The sequence below is a fragment of the Narcine bancroftii genome, chromosome 12, assembly GCF_036971445.1.
Source record: "Narcine bancroftii isolate sNarBan1 chromosome 12, sNarBan1.hap1, whole genome shotgun sequence".
In the NCBI taxonomy this organism is placed as follows: Eukaryota; Metazoa; Chordata; class Chondrichthyes; order Torpediniformes; family Narcinidae; genus Narcine; species Narcine bancroftii.
The window spans coordinates 78505972-78526318 of record NC_091480.1 but is presented as its reverse complement, the minus strand read 5'-3'; the positions used below and the strand labels follow the sequence as shown (position 1 = coordinate 78526318).

Sequence of the window (20347 nt, the reverse complement as noted above, 5' to 3'; positions counted from 1 at the left end):
TGTGCACTCAGTCCTGATGCAGGCTCTTGACCTGAAATATTGCCCATCCCTTTGCATCCATAGATGCTCCCAGACCCACTGAGTTCCTCCAGCAGATTATTTTTTAATCCCAGGATTTTTATGGTGGTCGATTCAATGCTGCTAATGTCATTGAAAGGCAGGGGTACATGCTGGAGCTCTGACACTTCAGTATGAAAGTTGCTTGTAATGTACCTGCCCACATACAAATGCTATTCAGGTCTTTCTACAAATGGGATTGGCTAGTTCATTTGCTAAGGTGTTGTGAACAGAATTCAGTGTTGTATCATGACAAGGGAACACCTTCACTTCTGATCTCATGATGGGAAGAAGGTCATGAGTGAAACAACTGAGGATTTTGGGCTTAGAATTTTGGTACTGAAGAATTTCTGCAGTGATATCCTGTTGATTCCCCTCCAACAACCAAAGTGATCTTCTTTTGTTTGAGGGTTGACTCCATTGATGTTGATTGATTTCTTTTCTACTAGTGCAGTTTGAGACGCTCACTCAAATGCTGCCTTGATGTTAGAAGCAGCCACTCTTTGGCTCACATCCTTGAATTCATCTCCAAGGTCCAAATTTGGGCTAAAGTTGTGATGAGTCCTAGAACTAAGTGCTTGTGGTGCAACTCTGTAGTGAACTGGGATTCACTAGAAGTGTGCTGTACTGGCAACTGATCCCGCCTCCCGGCTCCTCCCCCTGGGGCCCGTATATAACCCTGGTTTCCCGCCTAATCTCTGAACCCCTCTGAAGCCTGTTTGTGAACCCGACCTGCGTTGTAAGCTAATAAAAGCATTTGTTCTCCCTCCAGTTGAGTGTGAGCTTTTATCTACGCCACAGACCCAAACTGGACATCGGTTACAGGCAAGTAAATGCTACACTTCACAAGGTTGATGACAATTTCCATCATTTTGATTGAGAGTAGGCTTATTAGATGATTATTGGCCAGATTGGATCTTCATAGACATTGTTACTCGGACAGAGCTGAACAATTTTCCACGTTTGTTTTTTTAGATACAGTACTAATTTTGTAATCTCCTGGGACAACGACTGAGTATATAAGAGCATTTCAAAGACGAACAAATCTCCAAAGTAATATTTTCTTCATTTCTGCACTTAGTAGTCTGTTGTTTATGTGATCAGTCTGATTTGTTACTCAAATAATAGTCATCAAAAGAATGTAGTTAATTTTTGACATTGTAATAAATGAGCAGAGCCTATGGATGAACTTACTCATGGGCTAAATTTGGAATTCCTCATTTATTCAATGTCAGTTCAGTGACATTTTATCTGCCTAGTATATTAACAAATATTTGCATTTACGATTTGATAATTTTAAAGTCTAATTGTATGAACTTTTTGTTCTTGTTATATTTGCTGCTATATACAATGACACATTCTTAATAATGATCCCAAAGGACTAACCCTTTAAGTTCCTATTATCAGTTTTACACATTTCTGTTAAATAGTAAGAAAACTCCCATTGACTGGAATTGCCATATCTGAAGATCCTGCATTTGGGTATTGGTTTTCTTGTTAGTTTTGTTAACAAGCACGTGGAATGAAGTTAGGAAATAATTTCTAATTCTAATTTCTCATGAATTCTCTTATGTTGTTTGGCAACTGTGGGGTTAATTTTAGAACATTTTTCAGGCTAAGGCTAGAATGAGGGTGGGAAGCAGAGGAGAAATAGTTGGGTGAGTAACAAAAGAGCGTCAGATTTTAGGGGCTTTAGTCACATTTTATTTGGAGTGAACTCGGCGGAATTTAGGAGTACATGTACCAAATGAATCCGTGGAAGATCTTGCTGCGAAAGGATCATTTCTTCCCACGTAAGCAGCTGTCATGGTTTAGAAATGATGGGCACATCATATGACCTTCGGTACACAGCTGGGGGGGAGGGGAGGGGGTGGCCTGAGCAGCGAATGTTGCTTTGTGATTTCAAGAGGCTGTATGAGACATGCATTTGTTGAAATGCAGTCTGTTGCGTCCAGCCAGAAAAGTCCCATGGAGAATGCAGTTGTATTTTTCGTTTTGTTGCAAGTTGCAGGATAGGAGTGATGGAAGCCTAGGGCTTCAACCTGGGTGAACAGGATGGCACAGGTAAGAGGCATTAGGTTTGCATGCTCTTAAGTTCATTATAAAATAAAAAAAGTAAAAGATATTTTAACTGTGGAGTTTCTCTTGGGGCGTTGTCTTGAGCTACACAGAAGGATGCTGATCCAAGATAATTGAAAGTTAAATGTGTCTCCATAAGTTCCATGCACATTTAGACCTCCTCCCCACATCTAATAGCTGACAACTGTAAAACTGAATAATGTGTAAATGCAGTCGAGTCCTGTTTTATTTGACATTCCCAGAGGAATGAGATCGCATACTCATACCAGACCTTCCATTGTTCAACTGCAAGTTCATTCTTAAAAATAATTGGAAATCTGGATTAAAAACAGAAGGTGCTGGAAATATTCAACTCATTGGGCAGCATCTGAGAAACAGAATTAAGGTTTCAGGTTAATGGTGAATGTTGGAGTGGACTGTGATTTGGGATAGGAAGATCTGGAAGATTGGCACTTGTAGTTGTAGGTTAGCTTAACAATGCTCCTGGTTTGGGATGAACAGTTGATCATGAGGAGATAACCAGAGTTTAATGAAAGTACCTGCATCCCATTCAACAATTGGCTTGTGGTGGAATTAAAATGAGAAAAGGAGGTCTCTCTTGCTTTACTAAAATATGGGTGTTTGGAGAGTATAAATAATGTTTTTCTTAGAGTTGTTCTGACTTTCCTTGCATAACTCTAAAAGAACTCTGCATATGGGGTTGTCTTCATCTTATGCACAACGGATGCTGGAGTTGGACTCCAGAGTGGAAATGCTTGGTTAAATTTCTAGAGAGAAATGACTCCCTAAAAAAAATTGATTTTTTTTTTCAATTACATAGTGAAAATAACAGTAATGCAATTACATTTCCTTGTGATTTACTTAGAAAGCTCTTGACTCTTAAGTTTCCTTTTTGCCATTCCTGTGGCCAGTTGCATTAAGACATTAGTGCTCTCTGAGATGTGCCAGTGCTCCTGCATAATTGTGAGTGAAGAGCCACATTAACTGCCCTTGGATCTTAAATTTTTGTTCGATATTTGCTGATTTAAAGGAATAGACCTCTACAATTAATTGAATGTACTTGCACCCCATAGTTGTCTTTTGCATGTTTTCCATGTAAGGTTTCTTGTTAAGTTTTATGGATAATAATCTGCATGTCAAACCTTTTGTGGGTGGCATTGCTGAGCAGCATTGGAGGTGGTATTTGATTATTTCCAATTTCACTTTGACTTAGTGTTTAATTTTACTTAATTGTTTGTAAAAGCCTGGATTTGTCAGCCAAACCTATTTATTGGATTTAATTATTGAGTTTGATACAAATTTTTCATTTTAATTACTGTATATGATATCTACCTGCTGCATTAATGCCCATACCTTCTGGAGTCCCACTCCAGAATTGCCTTTTCGGTACACAGCTGAGGGGCAATGTCAGAGGTGTCAACTTTTGTATAGAACATTGAACAAAAGTCCCCTTTTCCCTCTTGGCTGGATGTAAAAGATTTAATGGTGTTGTTTTGAAGAAGACCAAATGTTCTCCCTAGTACTTCAGCCAGTTTTTATTTTCAAATATCACTAAAACAGGAATGTGTGAGAACTAGAGAATCTGTTTCTGATTCTTCTCTGTATATAGTGCACTGCAGCAGTAACTGTGCAGTAGCCAAAATTCTTGAGGAGAGAGTGATAATGGGAAATGGAGAAAAAACAGAGATTCTAAATTATTTTATATAAGGATTTGTAATTGAAACCATTAAAATTATTTCAGTAATAATAATTGAATGGCTCTAGGGGCAGAGGAAATTAAAACAATTTCTATCACAAAAATATTTCTGGCAAACTAATTGGTCCAAAGACTGACAAGTTCCCAGGACCTAATGGCCTGGATGCTATTCTCTTAAGGGAAATGGCCTGAATGCTATTCTCTTAAAGGAAATAGTAACAGAGTAATGGATGTGTTTACTATAATCTTCCAAAATTCCCTGAATTCTGGAGAGGTCTCAGAAGATCAGAAATCAGAAATCTGCATATAAGACATTACTATTGAACAAAAGAGGGAGCCGGAACAGTTGGCTGAACGTGAATTATGAAGAAAATAATTGGGCATCCGTTATTATGGAGGAAGCCGAGGACATTTAGAAAATATGTCAATCATGCAAACTCACAATAACTGCAGATGCTAGAAATCTGAAATAAAAACAGAAAATGTTGGCTGTGCTCAGCAGGCCGGGCAATATCTGTGGAAGGAAAACCAGAGTTAATATTTCAGCTCCGAGGTCCTTAACAGAACCAGAGCCACTATCCTTGCAGAGGTTTGATAGTCCCATGGCAGAAAATTTAAATTATTCTGGCAGTGTTTGGGTTCAAGAATGTAGGACTGAAAAGAAAATAAATTCAAAAGGGGTTGGGAGAGATAAATAACATAAAAGAAAGAAATTCAAGGGACCACATGGGTAAATGCAAAAAGCATTTTAAACAAGATTGGTGAGTTTTTAGCTCAGATAATTATGTTGTGGCAATAACTGAGACCTAATTGGAAAAGAGCAAGGGTGAGTTTTAAATATTCCTGGATACATCTTGTTCAGGGGAAAAAAAAGGGAAGGGAAGGAAGGGTGGGTGTATTAATTAAGAGAGTGTAGCAGCAACTACGATGAAGAAGACTCACAACCACCATGTTGGAGGTTCTCAAAAAAACGTTTATTTTAAAACTCGTGCATGCCCCTTTAAGGGCAGTGTGAACTCCGCCCCTGCGTGGGCGGTGACGTTATCATGCCTCCCTGAGGCGCGCACTGGGCTAAAACCACGAGGCAAGGAGGTCCTCTGACGGCGTCATCTTCTCGTGGCTGCCCCGCCACGCGGCGGTACAAGCGGGGCTGGTTCGCCACGAGTATATGTGCTGCCACAAGAGATACCATATTTTTGGAAAGAGGAATATCTTGGAATAATCAAAGATAGAATCAACTTGTAGTAAGAAATCAACAAAGGGGCATTTTCATAATTGGAAAAACTCTGTAGGGTGTCAGTGAAATGGATATTGATGGGCAAATGTGGGGGGGAAATTTTATAGATGTGCAAAAACCATGGAGTAATGATAATGGAAGACACAAATATAGATGGTGGGTGGGGGTAGGAGGAAAGGAGGAATTTCTGAAATCTCTTGGTTTTTTTGATCAATGCCCAATAAGGAAGGTGACTGCTGGAGCAGTTACAGAAAACAAAAGAGACTACTGCTATGTAGAGGAAAACCTATTAGGTAAGGTGGCAATTTAAACACGTGAAGCCTTTACAGTGGTGTTTTTTCACCCACTGTCATATGTTTCCATAATGGAGAAGGATAAGATAATTATAGCGTTGAATGACATTGGAATAGAAGAATTAGCATTTGACAGGTGCGAGGTTGGGAATTGAGCGGTTTACACAAAATATAGAGGGGTAGTACAAGAGGGAATGAGGGACAGAAGCATAGTGAGACAGCTGAAGATTATTGGGCCTGCATACTTCCTGGGAAAACTTCCACTCCTGATATGTTGGGATGAAATCTGTACTTGCCAATTATATCTTCATCATCTCACTTCGGAAGGACGTGATACCCATCTATTTCAAACAAGCGTCAGTCGTATTGGTGCCCGTGAAGAGTGTGGAAACCTGCCTAAATTACTATCGACCAGTGGCACTTTCATCAATAGTGATGAAGTGTTTTGAAAGGTTGGTGCTGAAGCATATCAGCTCCTGTCCGAGCCTCAACATGGATTTGTTCCAATTCACCTATTGTAGCAACAGGTTTACAAGGGATACCATCTCACTGGCTCTACATGAAGCTCTGAAACATCTGGATAGCAAAGATGCATACATAAGCATGCTCTTTATCGACTACAGTTCGGCATTTAACACTTCAATCCCTTCAAAACTGATCGTGAAACTCCAAAACCTGGGATACAACACCCAACTGTGTAATTGGATCCTTGATTTCCTCACCTCCACACCACAATCAGTGAGGATTGGTAAGAACATCTCCTCTACAATCTCTATCAGTACTGGAGCATCAAAGCTGTCGCTGCTATCCTCGTTTTACACGTACGACTGTGTAGCTCATTAAGACAACAACACCATCGACAAATTTGCTGACGATACCATGGTAATGGGTTGTATAAAAAGGGGCAATGAGTCAGCATGCAGGAGAGAGATTGAAAACTTGGCTGAATGGTGCACCGACAACAACCTTGCACTCAATGTCACCAAAACCAAGGTGCTGATTGTTGATTTCAGGAAGGGAAAACCAGAGATGTATGATCCAGTGATCATTGGGGGAATCTGAGATGAAGAGGGTGAGCATAAGCTCTTGGGAGTCACTATCTTGGAAGATCTTCCCTGAACCATCATGAAGAAAACCTGTCAATGCCTATATTTCCTCAGGAGCTTTACCCACGCCCCTCCAAAACCCATAAATATTTAACATATACCATACAATAAAACCATAAAACAATATCTTCACACAAAGGAAAATAAACAAGTAAAATGCGTCATCTATTTATTGCACCCTGAATCTTGTCGTTTTGTCTTCTTATCATTTTCATTCTCATTTTAGGGGATGCAGGTCGTAGGCAAACCTTGTATGGTTCCCAAATATGTTCAAACATTGTGACTTTATTTTTTAAATGATATGTTATTTTTTCCAATGGAATACATTTATTCATTTCCATGTACCATTGCTGTATTCTCATGCTCTCTTCCATTTTCCAAGTTGACATTATACATTTTTTTGCTACTGCTAAGGCTATCATAATGAATTTTTTTTTGCACTTTATCCAATTTGAGGCTTAATTCTATACTTCTTATGTTACTTAAAAGAAATATCATTTTTTTGGTATGTTATTTTTTTGTAATTTTATTTAGTATCTGATTTAATTCCTCCCAAAACGTATTCACTTTCGTACATGCCCAAGTTGCATGTAAAGTTGTTCCCATTTCCTTCTTAAAGTGAAAACATCTATCCGATAATGTTGAATCCCATTTTAAAAAAATTTTTGAGGAGTGGTATATACCCTGTGTAACCAATTATACTGTATCATGCGTAACCTTGTGTTTATTGTATTCTTCATAGTTCCAGAACATAACTTTTCCCATACTTCATTTTTTATCTTGATGTTCAGATCCTTTTCCCACTTCTGCTTAGGTTTATAGTTTATTTCATTTTCCTTATATTGCAGCTTAATGTACATGTTGGTTATAAATCTTTTAATTATCATTATGTCTGTAATCACATAATCAAAGCTGTTTCCTTCAGAGTTTCCCAACTTATCCTTTAAATAAGCTTTCAATTGATGATATGCAAACATTGTACCATGAGTTATTCCATATTTGTACTTCAACTGTTCAAATGTTAATAAATTTCCCAAAAAACAATTTTCTATTCTTTTGATTCCCTTTCTCTCCTATTTTCTAAAGGAAAGGTTGTCTATTGTAAAACGGATTAGCGGATTTTGCGTCAATAGTAATTTTGGTATTTGAAAATTAATTTTTTTCCTTTCTAAGCGGATCTTCTTCCATGCATTAAGTAAATGATGCAGTACTGGTGAGTTTTTATATTGCACCAGCTTTTCATCCCACTTATAAAGTATATGTTCCGGTACCTTCTCCCCTATTTTATCTAGTTCTATCTTAGTCGAGTCTGGTTTTTCGCTTGTCTGATAAAAATCTGATAAATACCTTAATTGTGTGGCTCTATAATAATTTCTAAAATTTGGTAACTGCAAACCACCTTGATTATACCTCTCTGCTATTTATCTAACGCTACCCTTGGTTTCCTCCCTTTCCACAAGAATTTCCTTATTATTCTGTTTAGTTCATTAAAGAATTTTTCTGTTAAAGGAATTGATAATGTTTGAAATAAGTATTATATCCTTGGGAACACATTCATTTTAATGCAATTTACCCTCCCAAACAACGTTAGCGGTAATTCTTCCTAATGTTCTAAGTCTTCCTGCAATTTCTTTATTAGTGGCTGATAATTTGGTTGTACAAGTGGCTTAAGTTATTGTCTAACCTGATCCCTAGGTATCGGATTGCTTGTGCTTGCCATTTAAATGGTGATTCTTTTTTAAATTCTGTATAATCTGCGTTACTCATTGGCATCACTTCACTTTTATTTGCGTCGATCTTGTATTCCGATATTTCTCCATACTCCTTCGATTTCTTATGTAATTCTTTTATTGATATTTCTGGTTCTGTTAGGTATACTATGATGTCATCTGCAAATAAACTGATTTTATACTCCTTTTTTATCCCTTTTTATCCCTTTTATTTTATTTTCTGTTCTTATCAGTTCTGCCAATGGTTCTATTGCTAAGGCGAACAATGAGGGGATAGTGGACATCCTTTTCTAGTTGACCTACTTAATTTAAAGTGACTCGATGCATATCCATTTACTGCTACCTTCGCCAACGGTCCATTATACAATGCTTTAATCCAATTTATATATTTTTCTGGTAGATTAAACTTCTGTAATACTTTAAATAAGTAGTTCCACTCTACTCTGTCAAAGGCTTTTTCTGCATCTAGAGCAACAGCCACTGTTGGTTTCATATTTCCTTGAACTGCATGGATTAGGTTAATAAGTTTACAGACATTGTCCACTGTTTGTCTTTTCTTAATAAATCCAGTTTGATCTTGTTTTACTATTTTAAGTACACAATCGGCCAATCTGTTTGCTAATAATTTCACTATTATCTTATAGTCTGAGTTAAGTAGAGATATTGGACTATATGATGCTGGTGTTAATGGATCTTTCCCCGTCTTTGGTATTACTGTAATTATTCCTGTCTTGCATGAATCTGGCAAGTTTTGTGTTTCTTCTATCTGGTTCATTACTTCTAGGAGAGGAGGAATTAATAACTCTTTAAATGTTTTATAAAATTCTATTGGAAATCCATCCTCTCCTGGTGTTTTATTGTTCGGCAGCTTTTTTAATATATCCTGTACTTCCTCTATTTCAAATGTTTTTATTAGTTTGTTTTGTTCCTCTTCTTGCAATTTCGGCAGTTCAATTTTAGCTAAAAATTCCTCTATTTTATCATCGTTCCCCTCGTTCTCAGTTTGACACAATTGTTCATAAAATTCCTTAAAATTTTCATTAATCTCTGTTTGTCCTTTTTCCTTGATGCCAGTATCCTTCTTTTAGCTTGTTCTGTTTTGAGTTGCCAGGCTAATATTTTATGTTTTTTTTCCCCCAGTTCCTAATACTTTTGCTTTATTTTCATTATGTTCTTCTCCACCTTCTACGTTTGTAATGTTTCGTATTTAATTTTTTTGTCCACCAATTCTCTCCTTTTTGTTATATCATCTCTTTTTACTAATTCCTTTTCTGTACTTACTATCTCCCTTTCCAGCTGTTTTATTTCCCGATTGTAGTCCTTTTTCATCTTAGTCACATAACTTATTATCTGCCTTCTAATGAAGGCTTTCATTGCGTCCCATAATGTAAATTTGTCTTTCACTGATCCTGTGTTTATTTCAAATTATGTTTTAATTTGGCGTTCAATAAACTCCCTAACTTCCTGTCTTTTAAGTAGCATGGAGTTTCACCTTCATCTATATGTTCTTGGTGGGATGTCCTCCAGTCTATTGCTAATAATAGGGGTGAATGATCTGATAGTAGTCTAGCTTGAAACTCAGTTTTCCTAACTCTCCCTTGAATAAGGGCCGACAACAAAAACATATCAATCTTTGAGTAAGTTTTGTGCCTACTCAAATAATATGAAAATTCCTTCTCTTTTGGGTGTTGCCTTCTCCATATATCCATAAGTTTCATTTCCTGCATTAATTTAACTATAAATTTGGCTATTTTATTCTTTTTACTTGTCTTTTGTCCAGTTTTATCCAACATTGGATCCAAATTAAAGTTAAAATCCCCTCCTATCAATATATTTCCTTGTGTGTCTGCAATCTTCAAAAAAATATCCTGCATAAACTTTTGATCCTCCTCATTAGGTGCATATATATTGAGCAAATTCCAAAATTCTGAGTATATCTGACACTTTATCATTACATACCTCCCTGCCGGATCTATTATTTCTTCCTCTATTTTGATTGGTACATTTTTATTAACTGGTATGGCTACACCTTGAGCTTTTGAATTATAGGATGTTGCTGTTACATGTCCAACCCAGTCTCTCTTTAGTTTGTTATGTTCCACTTCAGTTAGATGCATTTCCTGCACAAATTCTATATCTATTTTTTCCTTCTTCAATAAATTTAGTAGCCTCTTCCTTTTAATTTGGTTATGTATTCCATTAACGTTTATAGTCATATGGCCATCTTATATCTTGCATACACCTCCTTTCCACCTCTTCGCCACCTCCATCCCCCTTTTCCCCATTTTCATCTCTTAGTTTTTTCTTATTACACTTAATGTATGACAACACATTTAAGACATAAAGTACCCCCACAGTTCCCACATCCACTAATAACTTCTCCAAAAGTTCCCCCCTCTCTGAGTTGCCCCATATCCCTTGCCGGGCAACCACAACTCCCCTTTTCATTTGGATTGCAATCTTGTTCGCAGCGTCAACTGATTTTGCAGTGACGGTTATTCCCCCTCTACCCAGCCCTCTCCAGAAAACACTTTTTTTTAACACATATAACAAAGTTCTCTCTCTTTTTTTTCCCCCCTTACTCCCTTCCTTCCCTTCTCTTTTCCCTCTTTAGTTCTTTACATATACATTGTTTTTACATCTTTATATATACTTTGTTGCCGTTCTTCATTCTTCTTACATCTCTTCATCTCTTCTCCTGTCCTGCAAATGTTCTGCGAATTCTTGCGCTTTCTCTGGATCCGAGAACAGTCTGTTTGCTCCCTGGGTATAAATATTTTGAGCACGGCTAGATGTCTTAACATAAATTTATAACCTTTTTTCCATAGGATTGATTTTGCTGTATTAAATTCCTTCCTCCTCTTTAAGTGTTCAAAACTTGTGTCTAGGTAAAAAAATATTTTTTGACCTTTGTATTCCAATGGTTTATTATCTTCTCTAACTTTATTCCTTGCCCATTCCAGTATGTTTTCTCTTGTCGTGTATCTCAAAAATTTTACTAAGATGGATCTTGGTTTTTGATGTGCCTATGGTTTCGGAGCTAGTGTTCTGTGTGCCCTTTCTATTTCCATTTCTTCCTGCATTTCTGTCATTCCCAGGACCTTCGAGATCCATCCTTTTATAAATTCCTTCATGTCTGTGCCTTCTTCACCCTCCTTCATGCCCACTATTTTTATGTTGTTTCGCCTACTATAATTTTCCAACATATCAATTTTCTGAGATAACAACTCTTGTGTCTCTTTAATTTTTTTGTCACTTTCTTCCAATTTTTCTCTTGTCATTTACTTCCATTTCTACAGCCGTTTCCCGTTCTTCCACATTCCCTACCCTTTTCCCTATTTCTGTTATGACCTGTTCTAACCTTCGCATTTTATCTTCTGTTCTTTTCATTTTCCTTTTAATTGCACTAAATTCTAATGATCACCATTCTTTTAGGGATCTCATTTGTTCTTCAAAAAAGACTTTATCTATATTCTGTTCATCAGTTTTACCTTTTATTTTTCTTTGTCCATCAGTTTTACCTTCTATTTCTCTGTGAAGATCTTTGTCTTCTTCTGTGTCTGTACCTGTGTTTGTGTCTTCTTCTCTTCTTTGTGTCTGTGTCTTCTGTTTTTCCTGATGAGCTGCTTGGATCTTTTTGTCGGGCCTGTTCTTGCTGGGCCTCTTGTTGCTGGTCCTCCCCTCCTGGGCTGCTCGTCTGTTGTGCTTCCTGACGTTGATCTTCTTGTCGGTCATCCCTCCGTCTATTTCCCTTGCCTGTTTCATTGCTCCCTCTTCTGCTGCTTTACTCGTCCTCCAGCTGAGCGCCCTGGTGTCAGGCGTCCCTCAGCTGTTCGCTCTGTGACAGCCCGCTCCTCTGCTGAGCCCACCTCCCACCGGTGTCCTCTTTCTCCTTTGATTGTGCACATTTATTTGGCTCCAAGAGCCATTTTTGTAGTCCACCGGCTGGTGGGTCACAGCTCCACAGGGCAGGCACTGACCTCGAGGGTCGGGCACTCCTCACCACCACAGCATCCTGTTCCTTTGTGCAGGTAAGGCCTTCTTTCTTCACTGGCGACTTTTCTACTTTTTTTCCAGTTGTTTTTACTTTCTCCTTCTTGGAAGCCATCTTCTTTCTCTTCTCCGTATCTTTATCTTCTATTTCTTATATTTTATTTTTGTTATGCTTTGATTTTTCCTAACATTTTTCCCATTTTCCTGGAGAGGGCCACTACTCCTTCACGTGACTCCTTCCATGTTGTAGTTCTTGATGGTAGTGATAGTTTTGCCTGTGATGTATTTGGCTCTGTCTACTACCTTTTGCAGGGCTTTCTGCTCAGAGGTATTGGTGCCCCCATACCAGACCATGATGCAGGTGGTCAGCTTCCACTACTCATCTGAAGAAATTTCCCAAGGTTTTTTATCTCATATCAAATCTCTGCAAACTTCTGAGAAAGTAGAGGTGCTGATGTGCTTTCTTTGTGATGACATTTGTGGTTGGTGACTTCCTCTCCACCTCTGATCCCCCAATGATCACCGGATCATACACCTCTGGTTTTCTCCTTCCTAAAGCCCACAATCAGCTCCTTGGTTTTGGTGAAATCGAATGCGAGATTGCTGTTAATACACTATTCAGCCCAGTTTTTAATCTCCCTCCTGTATTCAAGTTCATTTATCATCTGATTGCATAAGTACAATCCGATGAAACATGCAAGCACATTACCAGATATAACACATAGAGATGAGCAATATGAACACAGGGCAAATGTATATATAAAATTAAATAAATATTGTTTAATTGATAGTAGCATCTTAGATGCTTAGTGTGAGCAGCTCATTTAGTTGTTCGGCATTCTCTCTGTCCTTGGGAAGAAACTGTTTCTCATTTTGGTGGTGGTGGCTCTGATGCTCCTGTGTCTCTTTCCCATTTGGGAGAAGCTGAAAGATGCTGTGTGGTAGGGGTCCTCAACGATTTTGCATGCCCTCTTCAGAGAATGATTCCAGTAGATCACGTTGATGGTGGGAATAGGAGACCCCAATGATCTTCTCTGGTACTCTTATAGTTCTGTAGATTGACCTCTGATCCATTTCTCTCCAACAACCATGATACATTGTGATGCAGCCGGCCAGAGCTCTCTTGATAGAGTTCCTGTAGAAGGTTGACATGATAGTGGCCGGTAGCCTTGCCCGCTTCAGTCTTCTCAGGAAGTGCAGTTGTTGCTGCACCTTCCTGACGAATGAGGAGATGTGTGCTCGGGATAGGTCACTTGTTAAGTGGACTCAGAGTTTCTTGGTTCTTTCTACTTACTCCACTACAAGGTTGTTAATGTGCAGTGGAGGATAGTCATTCCTGGTCCCCCTGAAGTTAATGATCATCTCCTTCATCTTATCCATGTTGAGATTCAGGTTGTTTTTCTTGCACCATTGCACAAAATTTTCCACCTCTTCTCTGTAGTGCAACTAGTCATCATTGCTGATGAGGCCAACTACTCTTGCATCATTTACAAACTTGATGACTCTGAGCTGGATTTGGCATTACAGATATGGGTCAGTAGCATGAACACTAGCGGGCTGAGCACACAGCCCTCTGGTGTGCCAGTGCTCAGCATGTCAGTGCTCGATGTTCTGCTATTGACTTGGACAGATAGTGGCCTTTCCGTTAGGAAGTCTAGAATCCAGTTACAGAGAGGGGTGTTGAGTCCCAGCAAGGACTGCCTCTCCAGCACCCTCTGAGGAATGATCATAATGAATGCTGAGCTGAAGTCGATGAACAGCAGCCTGGCATATGAGGTGCCATTCTCCATGTGGGTCAGGATGAAGTGAAGGGACAAAGCTATGGCATTGTCAGTGGAATGGTTTCTTCTGTAGGTGAATTGAAATGCGTCCAGGGTCCCTTGGAGGTGTACTTTGATGCGTTACATCACCAGATTCTTGAAGCATTTCAATGGTGAAGGTCAGTGCCATGGGGTGGTAGTCATCAAGGCCCGTTACTGTCACCCTCTTTGATACCAGGATGATGGTAGCTATCTTCAAACCTGTATGGTTGATAGACAGCTGCAGTGAGGTGTTGAAGATGTCCATAAAGACCTCCATCAGTTGGTCTGCACAGCCCTTCATTATTTGATGAGGTATGTTGTCTGGTCCCGCTACCTGTGTGGGTTCACCTTGTATAGGGTTCTCCTCACCTTGGCTATGCAATGGAAATGTAGTGCATTATTCATTGCAGCCTTTCTAATAAAACACCAGCAGATTTAACATGCTTGAAATAAAGAATCCCTTAATTTGAGGAAACAATAATTACACAATATTCAAAAACTCTACCTCCACTGATCATGAAATTCTTTTTTGGAGTAGTTAAGCAAGTCATGAGTTGAAATTGGACAATTTGTTCATTTTGTCTTTTTTCTGGACTTCCCCTCGTATGATGGATGACATGTTATGGTCAGGTTTTAAATTTTCATTTTCTCTTTTTGGTTCAGTTCAGAATGATATTTCATATTTTGGTAAAACCAGTATATTCACAAAAAGGCAATTATGAATTCTGTCATTTCAGACAATAAAATTGAAATTGGGAATAATAACATGTGTATATTTAATGTCGTATATATGTACAAGAAATTACTAGTGTAAACCTGTTCAAGTTACCGATCAGCATTTTCCATAAATGAGTGAGACTGGTCAGTGGTTTGTTCGTACAATATGAAAGAAATTGCAACATTCCAAAGCAAGACGAACGAAAATGTAAAACTGAATGGCTTTATTTAGTGCTGATAAAGGAGTTCTTTTGTAATCAAAGTATTGTTGATTTGCATTGCCACATACTCCTGAATAATTTTCATTAAAAAAAAACTCCTCGTTTAGCACCCTTCAGTAACTCAGAATATCCAAAGCAGCTTTAGAGTCACAGAATACGATGATAGTTGTTGCAACGAAGGAAGCCATTTGGCCTATCATGCATGATAGCAGCTCCATGCAAGAGCAAATCAGTTAATATCACAGCCCCATCCTTTCACTATAGCTGCGTACTCTATCTAACTTCTTCAGATGGTCTGTGGAAAGTATACTGACTGCATCAAGACTTGGCTTGATAATTCAAATGTCCAGGAACGCAGAAGGCCGCAGACATGTAACCTTTAAAAAAAATTTTTATTTATTAGAAAACAAATAATAACCATTATTACAGAATTAAAATTAACAAATTATCAAAAGGCAATTTACATGGTTACATAGAAGAGAAAACTATAGAATCTAAAATAAAAAAACTACAACCTAACCCCCAACCCCCCTAACCCTCCCCTTAACCTAAATCTACCCCCCCTATTCCCCATAAAAAAGAAAAAAAAGAAAAGAGACAAGGAGAACAACTTCAATCATTTATTTTGGAGATCCAGCAGCACACGACCAGTTTCGGATTCTCAAATTAAAATAATCTAAATATGGGCTCCAAATCTTTTTAAATCTATAATATCGATCTCTTAAATTATGTTATTTTCTCCATTGGAGTGCATGATCTCATTTCTGAATGCCATCTTTGTAAGCTAAGCTCCATCTGATCTTCCCATGAAACCGCTATACATTTACTTGCTACAGCTAAAGCCAATCTCAAAAATGCCATTTGAAATTTATCTACTTTATTTAGTAAGGTACCCAATTAAAAAAAAATCTTTGGGTCGAGAGAAAAATATATTTTCACGATTTCCTGCAAACAGTCTCTCAGTAGCGCACATGAGACTGTTATGGAATCGGACTTCTCATCCACTGAAGACAGTTATGTGAAGCATTGCCTCAAGAAAGCAGCCAACATCATAGAGGACCCCTATAGCCTGGTTATAACCTCTTTTCACAGCTACCTTCAGGAAGAAAGTGGAGAATCCTGAAGTCCAGTTCCTCTTGGTTCAGGAATAGTTCCCCACCCCCTTCGGGCTCTTGAACCTGCTGTTATTACCCTAATCTGCTGCCAGTCTGCATTACTGAAATATCACTCATTTTTCTTCCACTATCAACGTATTTATTATCTGTCTATCCTTTATTATTTCTGGGTAATTTATTGTATATTATTGGAGTTGTTTTGTTGCAGGAAGTCAGAATGTTGGTCCCGTTATCCTACTTACCCAGTTTTTTGAATACTACAATTGAAACTACCTTCACAATTCCGTATGCCAGCACCTTACAGAAATTAACTACTCACTGCGTAAAAAGGGTCTTTTCTCATGCCCTTTGCCAATCAACTTCATTCAATGTATATACCTTTTGTCATTGGGAATAATTTCCACCTATCAATGTTGTCTATGACATGCCAAAGTTGTAAGAGGTTAGTAGGTTAATTGGTCACATGGGTGTATTTTGCTGGCAGCAGCTCATGGGCTGGAAGGACCTTTTCTGTTCCAAAGAATTTAATCATGGCTTTGCCAATCTCTCAACTAATTGACGTTACACATCTCTGGAATCTCTTCTGTACCCCCTCTCAAGTCTTTAAGTCCTTCCTATTATGTGGTGACAAGGACTGAACATATTATTCCAACACTGGTCAAATCAGTGATATATAAAGGATTTATGACTTCCTCTCTGGTAATCTATCTCTTTAAAGTACAGGATATTCTATCCTTTCCACTTCATCAACATGATCTGCCATATTCGGCAAACTACACATAAATCTGTAGGTCTGTGTGCTGTGTTTATTTTAGATTTTGTATCTTGTATGTAGCATTTCACATTTCTTAGCAATACATTTCACTTGCCACCTATTCATGCATGCCACATAAACGAATAGCTCTTTGATCGCTCTAATCCTCCTCACAGTTTATTCTGCTTCCAAATTTGGTCCCATTTACCCATTTACCAAAGTGAAATCCAAGTCATTTGTGCAACGCTATTGCAGAGATGACACAGGTTCTAATTCAGTGCTGTCTGTAAGGCGTTAGTACATTATTCCTGTGGGTTTCCTCTGGATGCTCTCACCCTTGAAAACGTATGGAGGTTGGAGGTTGATTGAAGTATTTAGGTGGCAGGGGGCTGTTACTGTACTGTATATCAAAATTAAATTAAAATTAAATACTTGTATGTGCTATCTTGGTGACTTCATCTGCACTATCTGTAGGTGCTTTCAGGTGGCCAGAATACCCGAATATAAAGCCGCCTAAAATACCCGAATGAGGTTGTTGGGTGGCCACCTGAAAGTGGAGAACCCGGCCCCGAGGAGCACTTACTTAACCCTCCTTGGGGAGGTATATTCTCTGGCTCGGAGCACTCCTCCTAGGCACCTGAAAGCAGCAAGGCATTCAGGTTCCCAGCAGTGGGCAGGCTGTTGACAGTCAGCTGGCAACCTGCTGACAGTCACCCTTCCCGCTGCGGACTGAGGACAGTGTGGGACAGGAGTCCTCGCTGCCGACACCTGCGGAGTAAATGCTGGCTCCCGAGTCTGGGCAGGGGCAGCCGTCTGACAGCCCCCCGGCGCGGGACTACGGGGCTGGGGCAGCTGGCGCGGGACTACGGGACTGAGGTGGCGGCAGGAGACGTCAGGGCTGGGGCGGCCAGTGCGGGACTTTGGGCCCCTGATGTGTCGCGCCGGCCATCCCAGCCCTGACGTCCCCTGCCACCACCTCAGTCCCGTAGTCCCGCGCCAGCTGCCCCAGCCCCGTAGTCCCGCGCCGGGGGGCTGTCAGACGGCTGACCCTGCCCAGACTCGGGAGCCAGCATTTGCTCCGTGGTACCTCTCTCCGCTTTGGACCTTTCAGGTGGCAGAACATTGCCTTCAGCACTGCCACCTGAATGTCCCTTCACAGACACCTGCAGCCGCTCCAGAGCCGTATTCTCCAGGCGATTCCACCTGAAAGCGGCGTGTGTTTCCTGTTAGTTATTCAACTTTTATATCCATTTAGTTACAGTCCCTTTAGACTTCAATCTCAAAGTGATGTTCATTTCAGAAGACCATACATTCTACACTATTTGCATTTTCCTCATCTAGCTTCATCATCAAAGAAAAACGATTCAAATTTGTTGGACATGTGCCTTTTAAAAAAGAAAGCCTGTTTAGCTTCTCTAATCAATACTGATTTATTCCAGGGGTTGCCATTTCCGCCCAATTATAGTTTATAGAACTCTCCCCATCACTGAGGTTAAAATACCTGGTCTGTAATTACTGGATTTATTCCTACATTCTTTTTAAAACGTTCATAATTATTGCAATTTTCCAGTCACCCGTGAATATTTCTTTATTTTAGATGTACAGCCTGGTAACAGGCCCTTCTCACGCATGAACCTGTGCTGCCCCAAATACCCCAATTAATCCACAACCCCCATATATTATGAATGGAGAGGAGGAAACCCATGAGGACACAGGGAGAATGTACAAACACTCCTTACAGACAGCGCCGAATTCAAACCCTGGTCGCTGGCACTGTAATAGCTTTGCACTACCCCAGCTGCCCTTAATATATAGATGTTCAAAAAAAACCCCAGGATTTCTACAATTTTCTCCTCTACATTCCTTTGTAAAATTAGGATGCATTATAACTGGATCAGATATTTCCTAAATCCATAAGGATGTTTTCTCCTTCTCAACCTGTGGTGGTGTAATCCACCGATATAAATTTGGCTTCCAAGTTCATGTTGCTCAACCCTTTCTCTCTACTACCCTTTCCTGGCTGGTTAGCCAGCATCTAGTTATTGATAAATCATGGAATCTACCAAAATTATAAATGGGAAGATCTAAACATTTTTGATTTGCTTATTTTATAAAAATGTTTATAGTGTGACATTTCCATCCATTTTCTTGACCAGTGTAATGGCTATTGTTTTCCCATAACTACTTTCCCTGTCTATTGTCTCGCCATTAGCCTGACGCCTTCAGTTACCTGACTGCTACACTGAAAAATTCCATCCGTCTTTGTTTTGTCCAGTTTTAAGGTCCAATACAAAGCCACTTTCTTGACCAAGCTTTTGGTCACCTCTTTGAATATTTCCCTTTCTTTGAAATGCAATTTTTCTTTGGCTACCTTTCAGTTCCTCATCTGTTTTATTTTGCATTAAAACTGGTGCATGAATTTGGAAATGAAGAACCAGTTTAAATCCATTTCCTTCACATGATGAAGGAAAATTACATCTTGCTGACATGTTCAGCAAAGAGAATTGTCATTTTATTCAGCATTTGATTATTTAATTTTATTTAAATACATGAATTACTAGCATTCTCGTGTGATTCTCCACATTCTAGTAATCAACTGACGCATCCTTATCCTGGTCATTGTAACCCTAATATTGGTGCTAACTGATGCCGGTAGAGCAGCGTAAGGATTACAGCTTGTGGAGCATAAATAATATACAAGACCACCTGCTTCAGCATTTGTAATCATTTCAGGCAATTTTCATCACAACCAATGTCGTTACAATGCATGATTATGTCAGTATTTACCAACTAACAAACTGACTGAAACCTGCTTTGAGAAAGAAGTGCTCTATTACCACTTTGTCATTTGAATTGTATTCAAAAAATAATGAAAACAAAACAATTGTTCATACAAATCAATCCGTATGCTTTAATTCTTTTCATTATTTTATTCTTGTTTGTAGTTTGCCCAATAGGGGGAGTCATTCTGCTTTGTAGTGCAAAGGCTAAATGAGAGATGCCAATGGTTTCCTTGCAAATTCCAGAAAAGATGATGCTTTCCACACTTACAAAGCAAAATAGATGTATTTTATGTTTGCATGAATTTGGGAAGTTTTAGAATAACAAAATGTATACAGGTTTGTTAATATCATTTACAAAAGGGGAACTTCAGAGATATAAAGGAAAAAGCTGGATCAAAAAAGGATTAATTTAGATAAAGTCAAAAGAAAAGATGTTTATAGAGTAAATGCTGGAGGATAAGGTTGAAGCAGGTGAAGGTATTTCCACGAAGGAAGGAGTTAGGATGCATACAAACCAAGATGAATATAGAATCAGTTGCTCTTGTTGAGTCGATTCAAGAGAATAAATCAGTTCGGCAGTAATTTACTGAGATAAGCATTGAATGATTTTTTTTCTTAACTATTTTGTTCCTTAGCACAATTAATTTAAATTTGTGGTCAAATTCCTGTATTCAGCTGTTGCATTATCATCCAAAATGTAATGGGGGGTGGAGGGGGTCAGGACACTTTGCATTACAATTTGTCACAATTTTGTTGAACATATG

At 38.9% G+C, this 20347-nt stretch overlaps 1 protein-coding gene across 1 annotated transcript in view; it reads left to right on the top strand.

Moving 5' to 3' along the window:
* Positions 1-1966: 1966 nt before the first annotated feature.
* LOC138747621 (rho GTPase-activating protein 23-like) overlaps positions 1967-20347 on the top strand; it is a 263779-nt gene continuing 245398 nt past the window's right edge. The window contains exon 1 of the mRNA XM_069907014.1: positions 1967-2121. Coding sequence (XP_069763115.1) covers positions 2113-2121 — 9 coding nt within the window. The 5' untranslated portion in view covers positions 1967-2112. The remainder of the gene's footprint in view (positions 2122-20347) is intronic.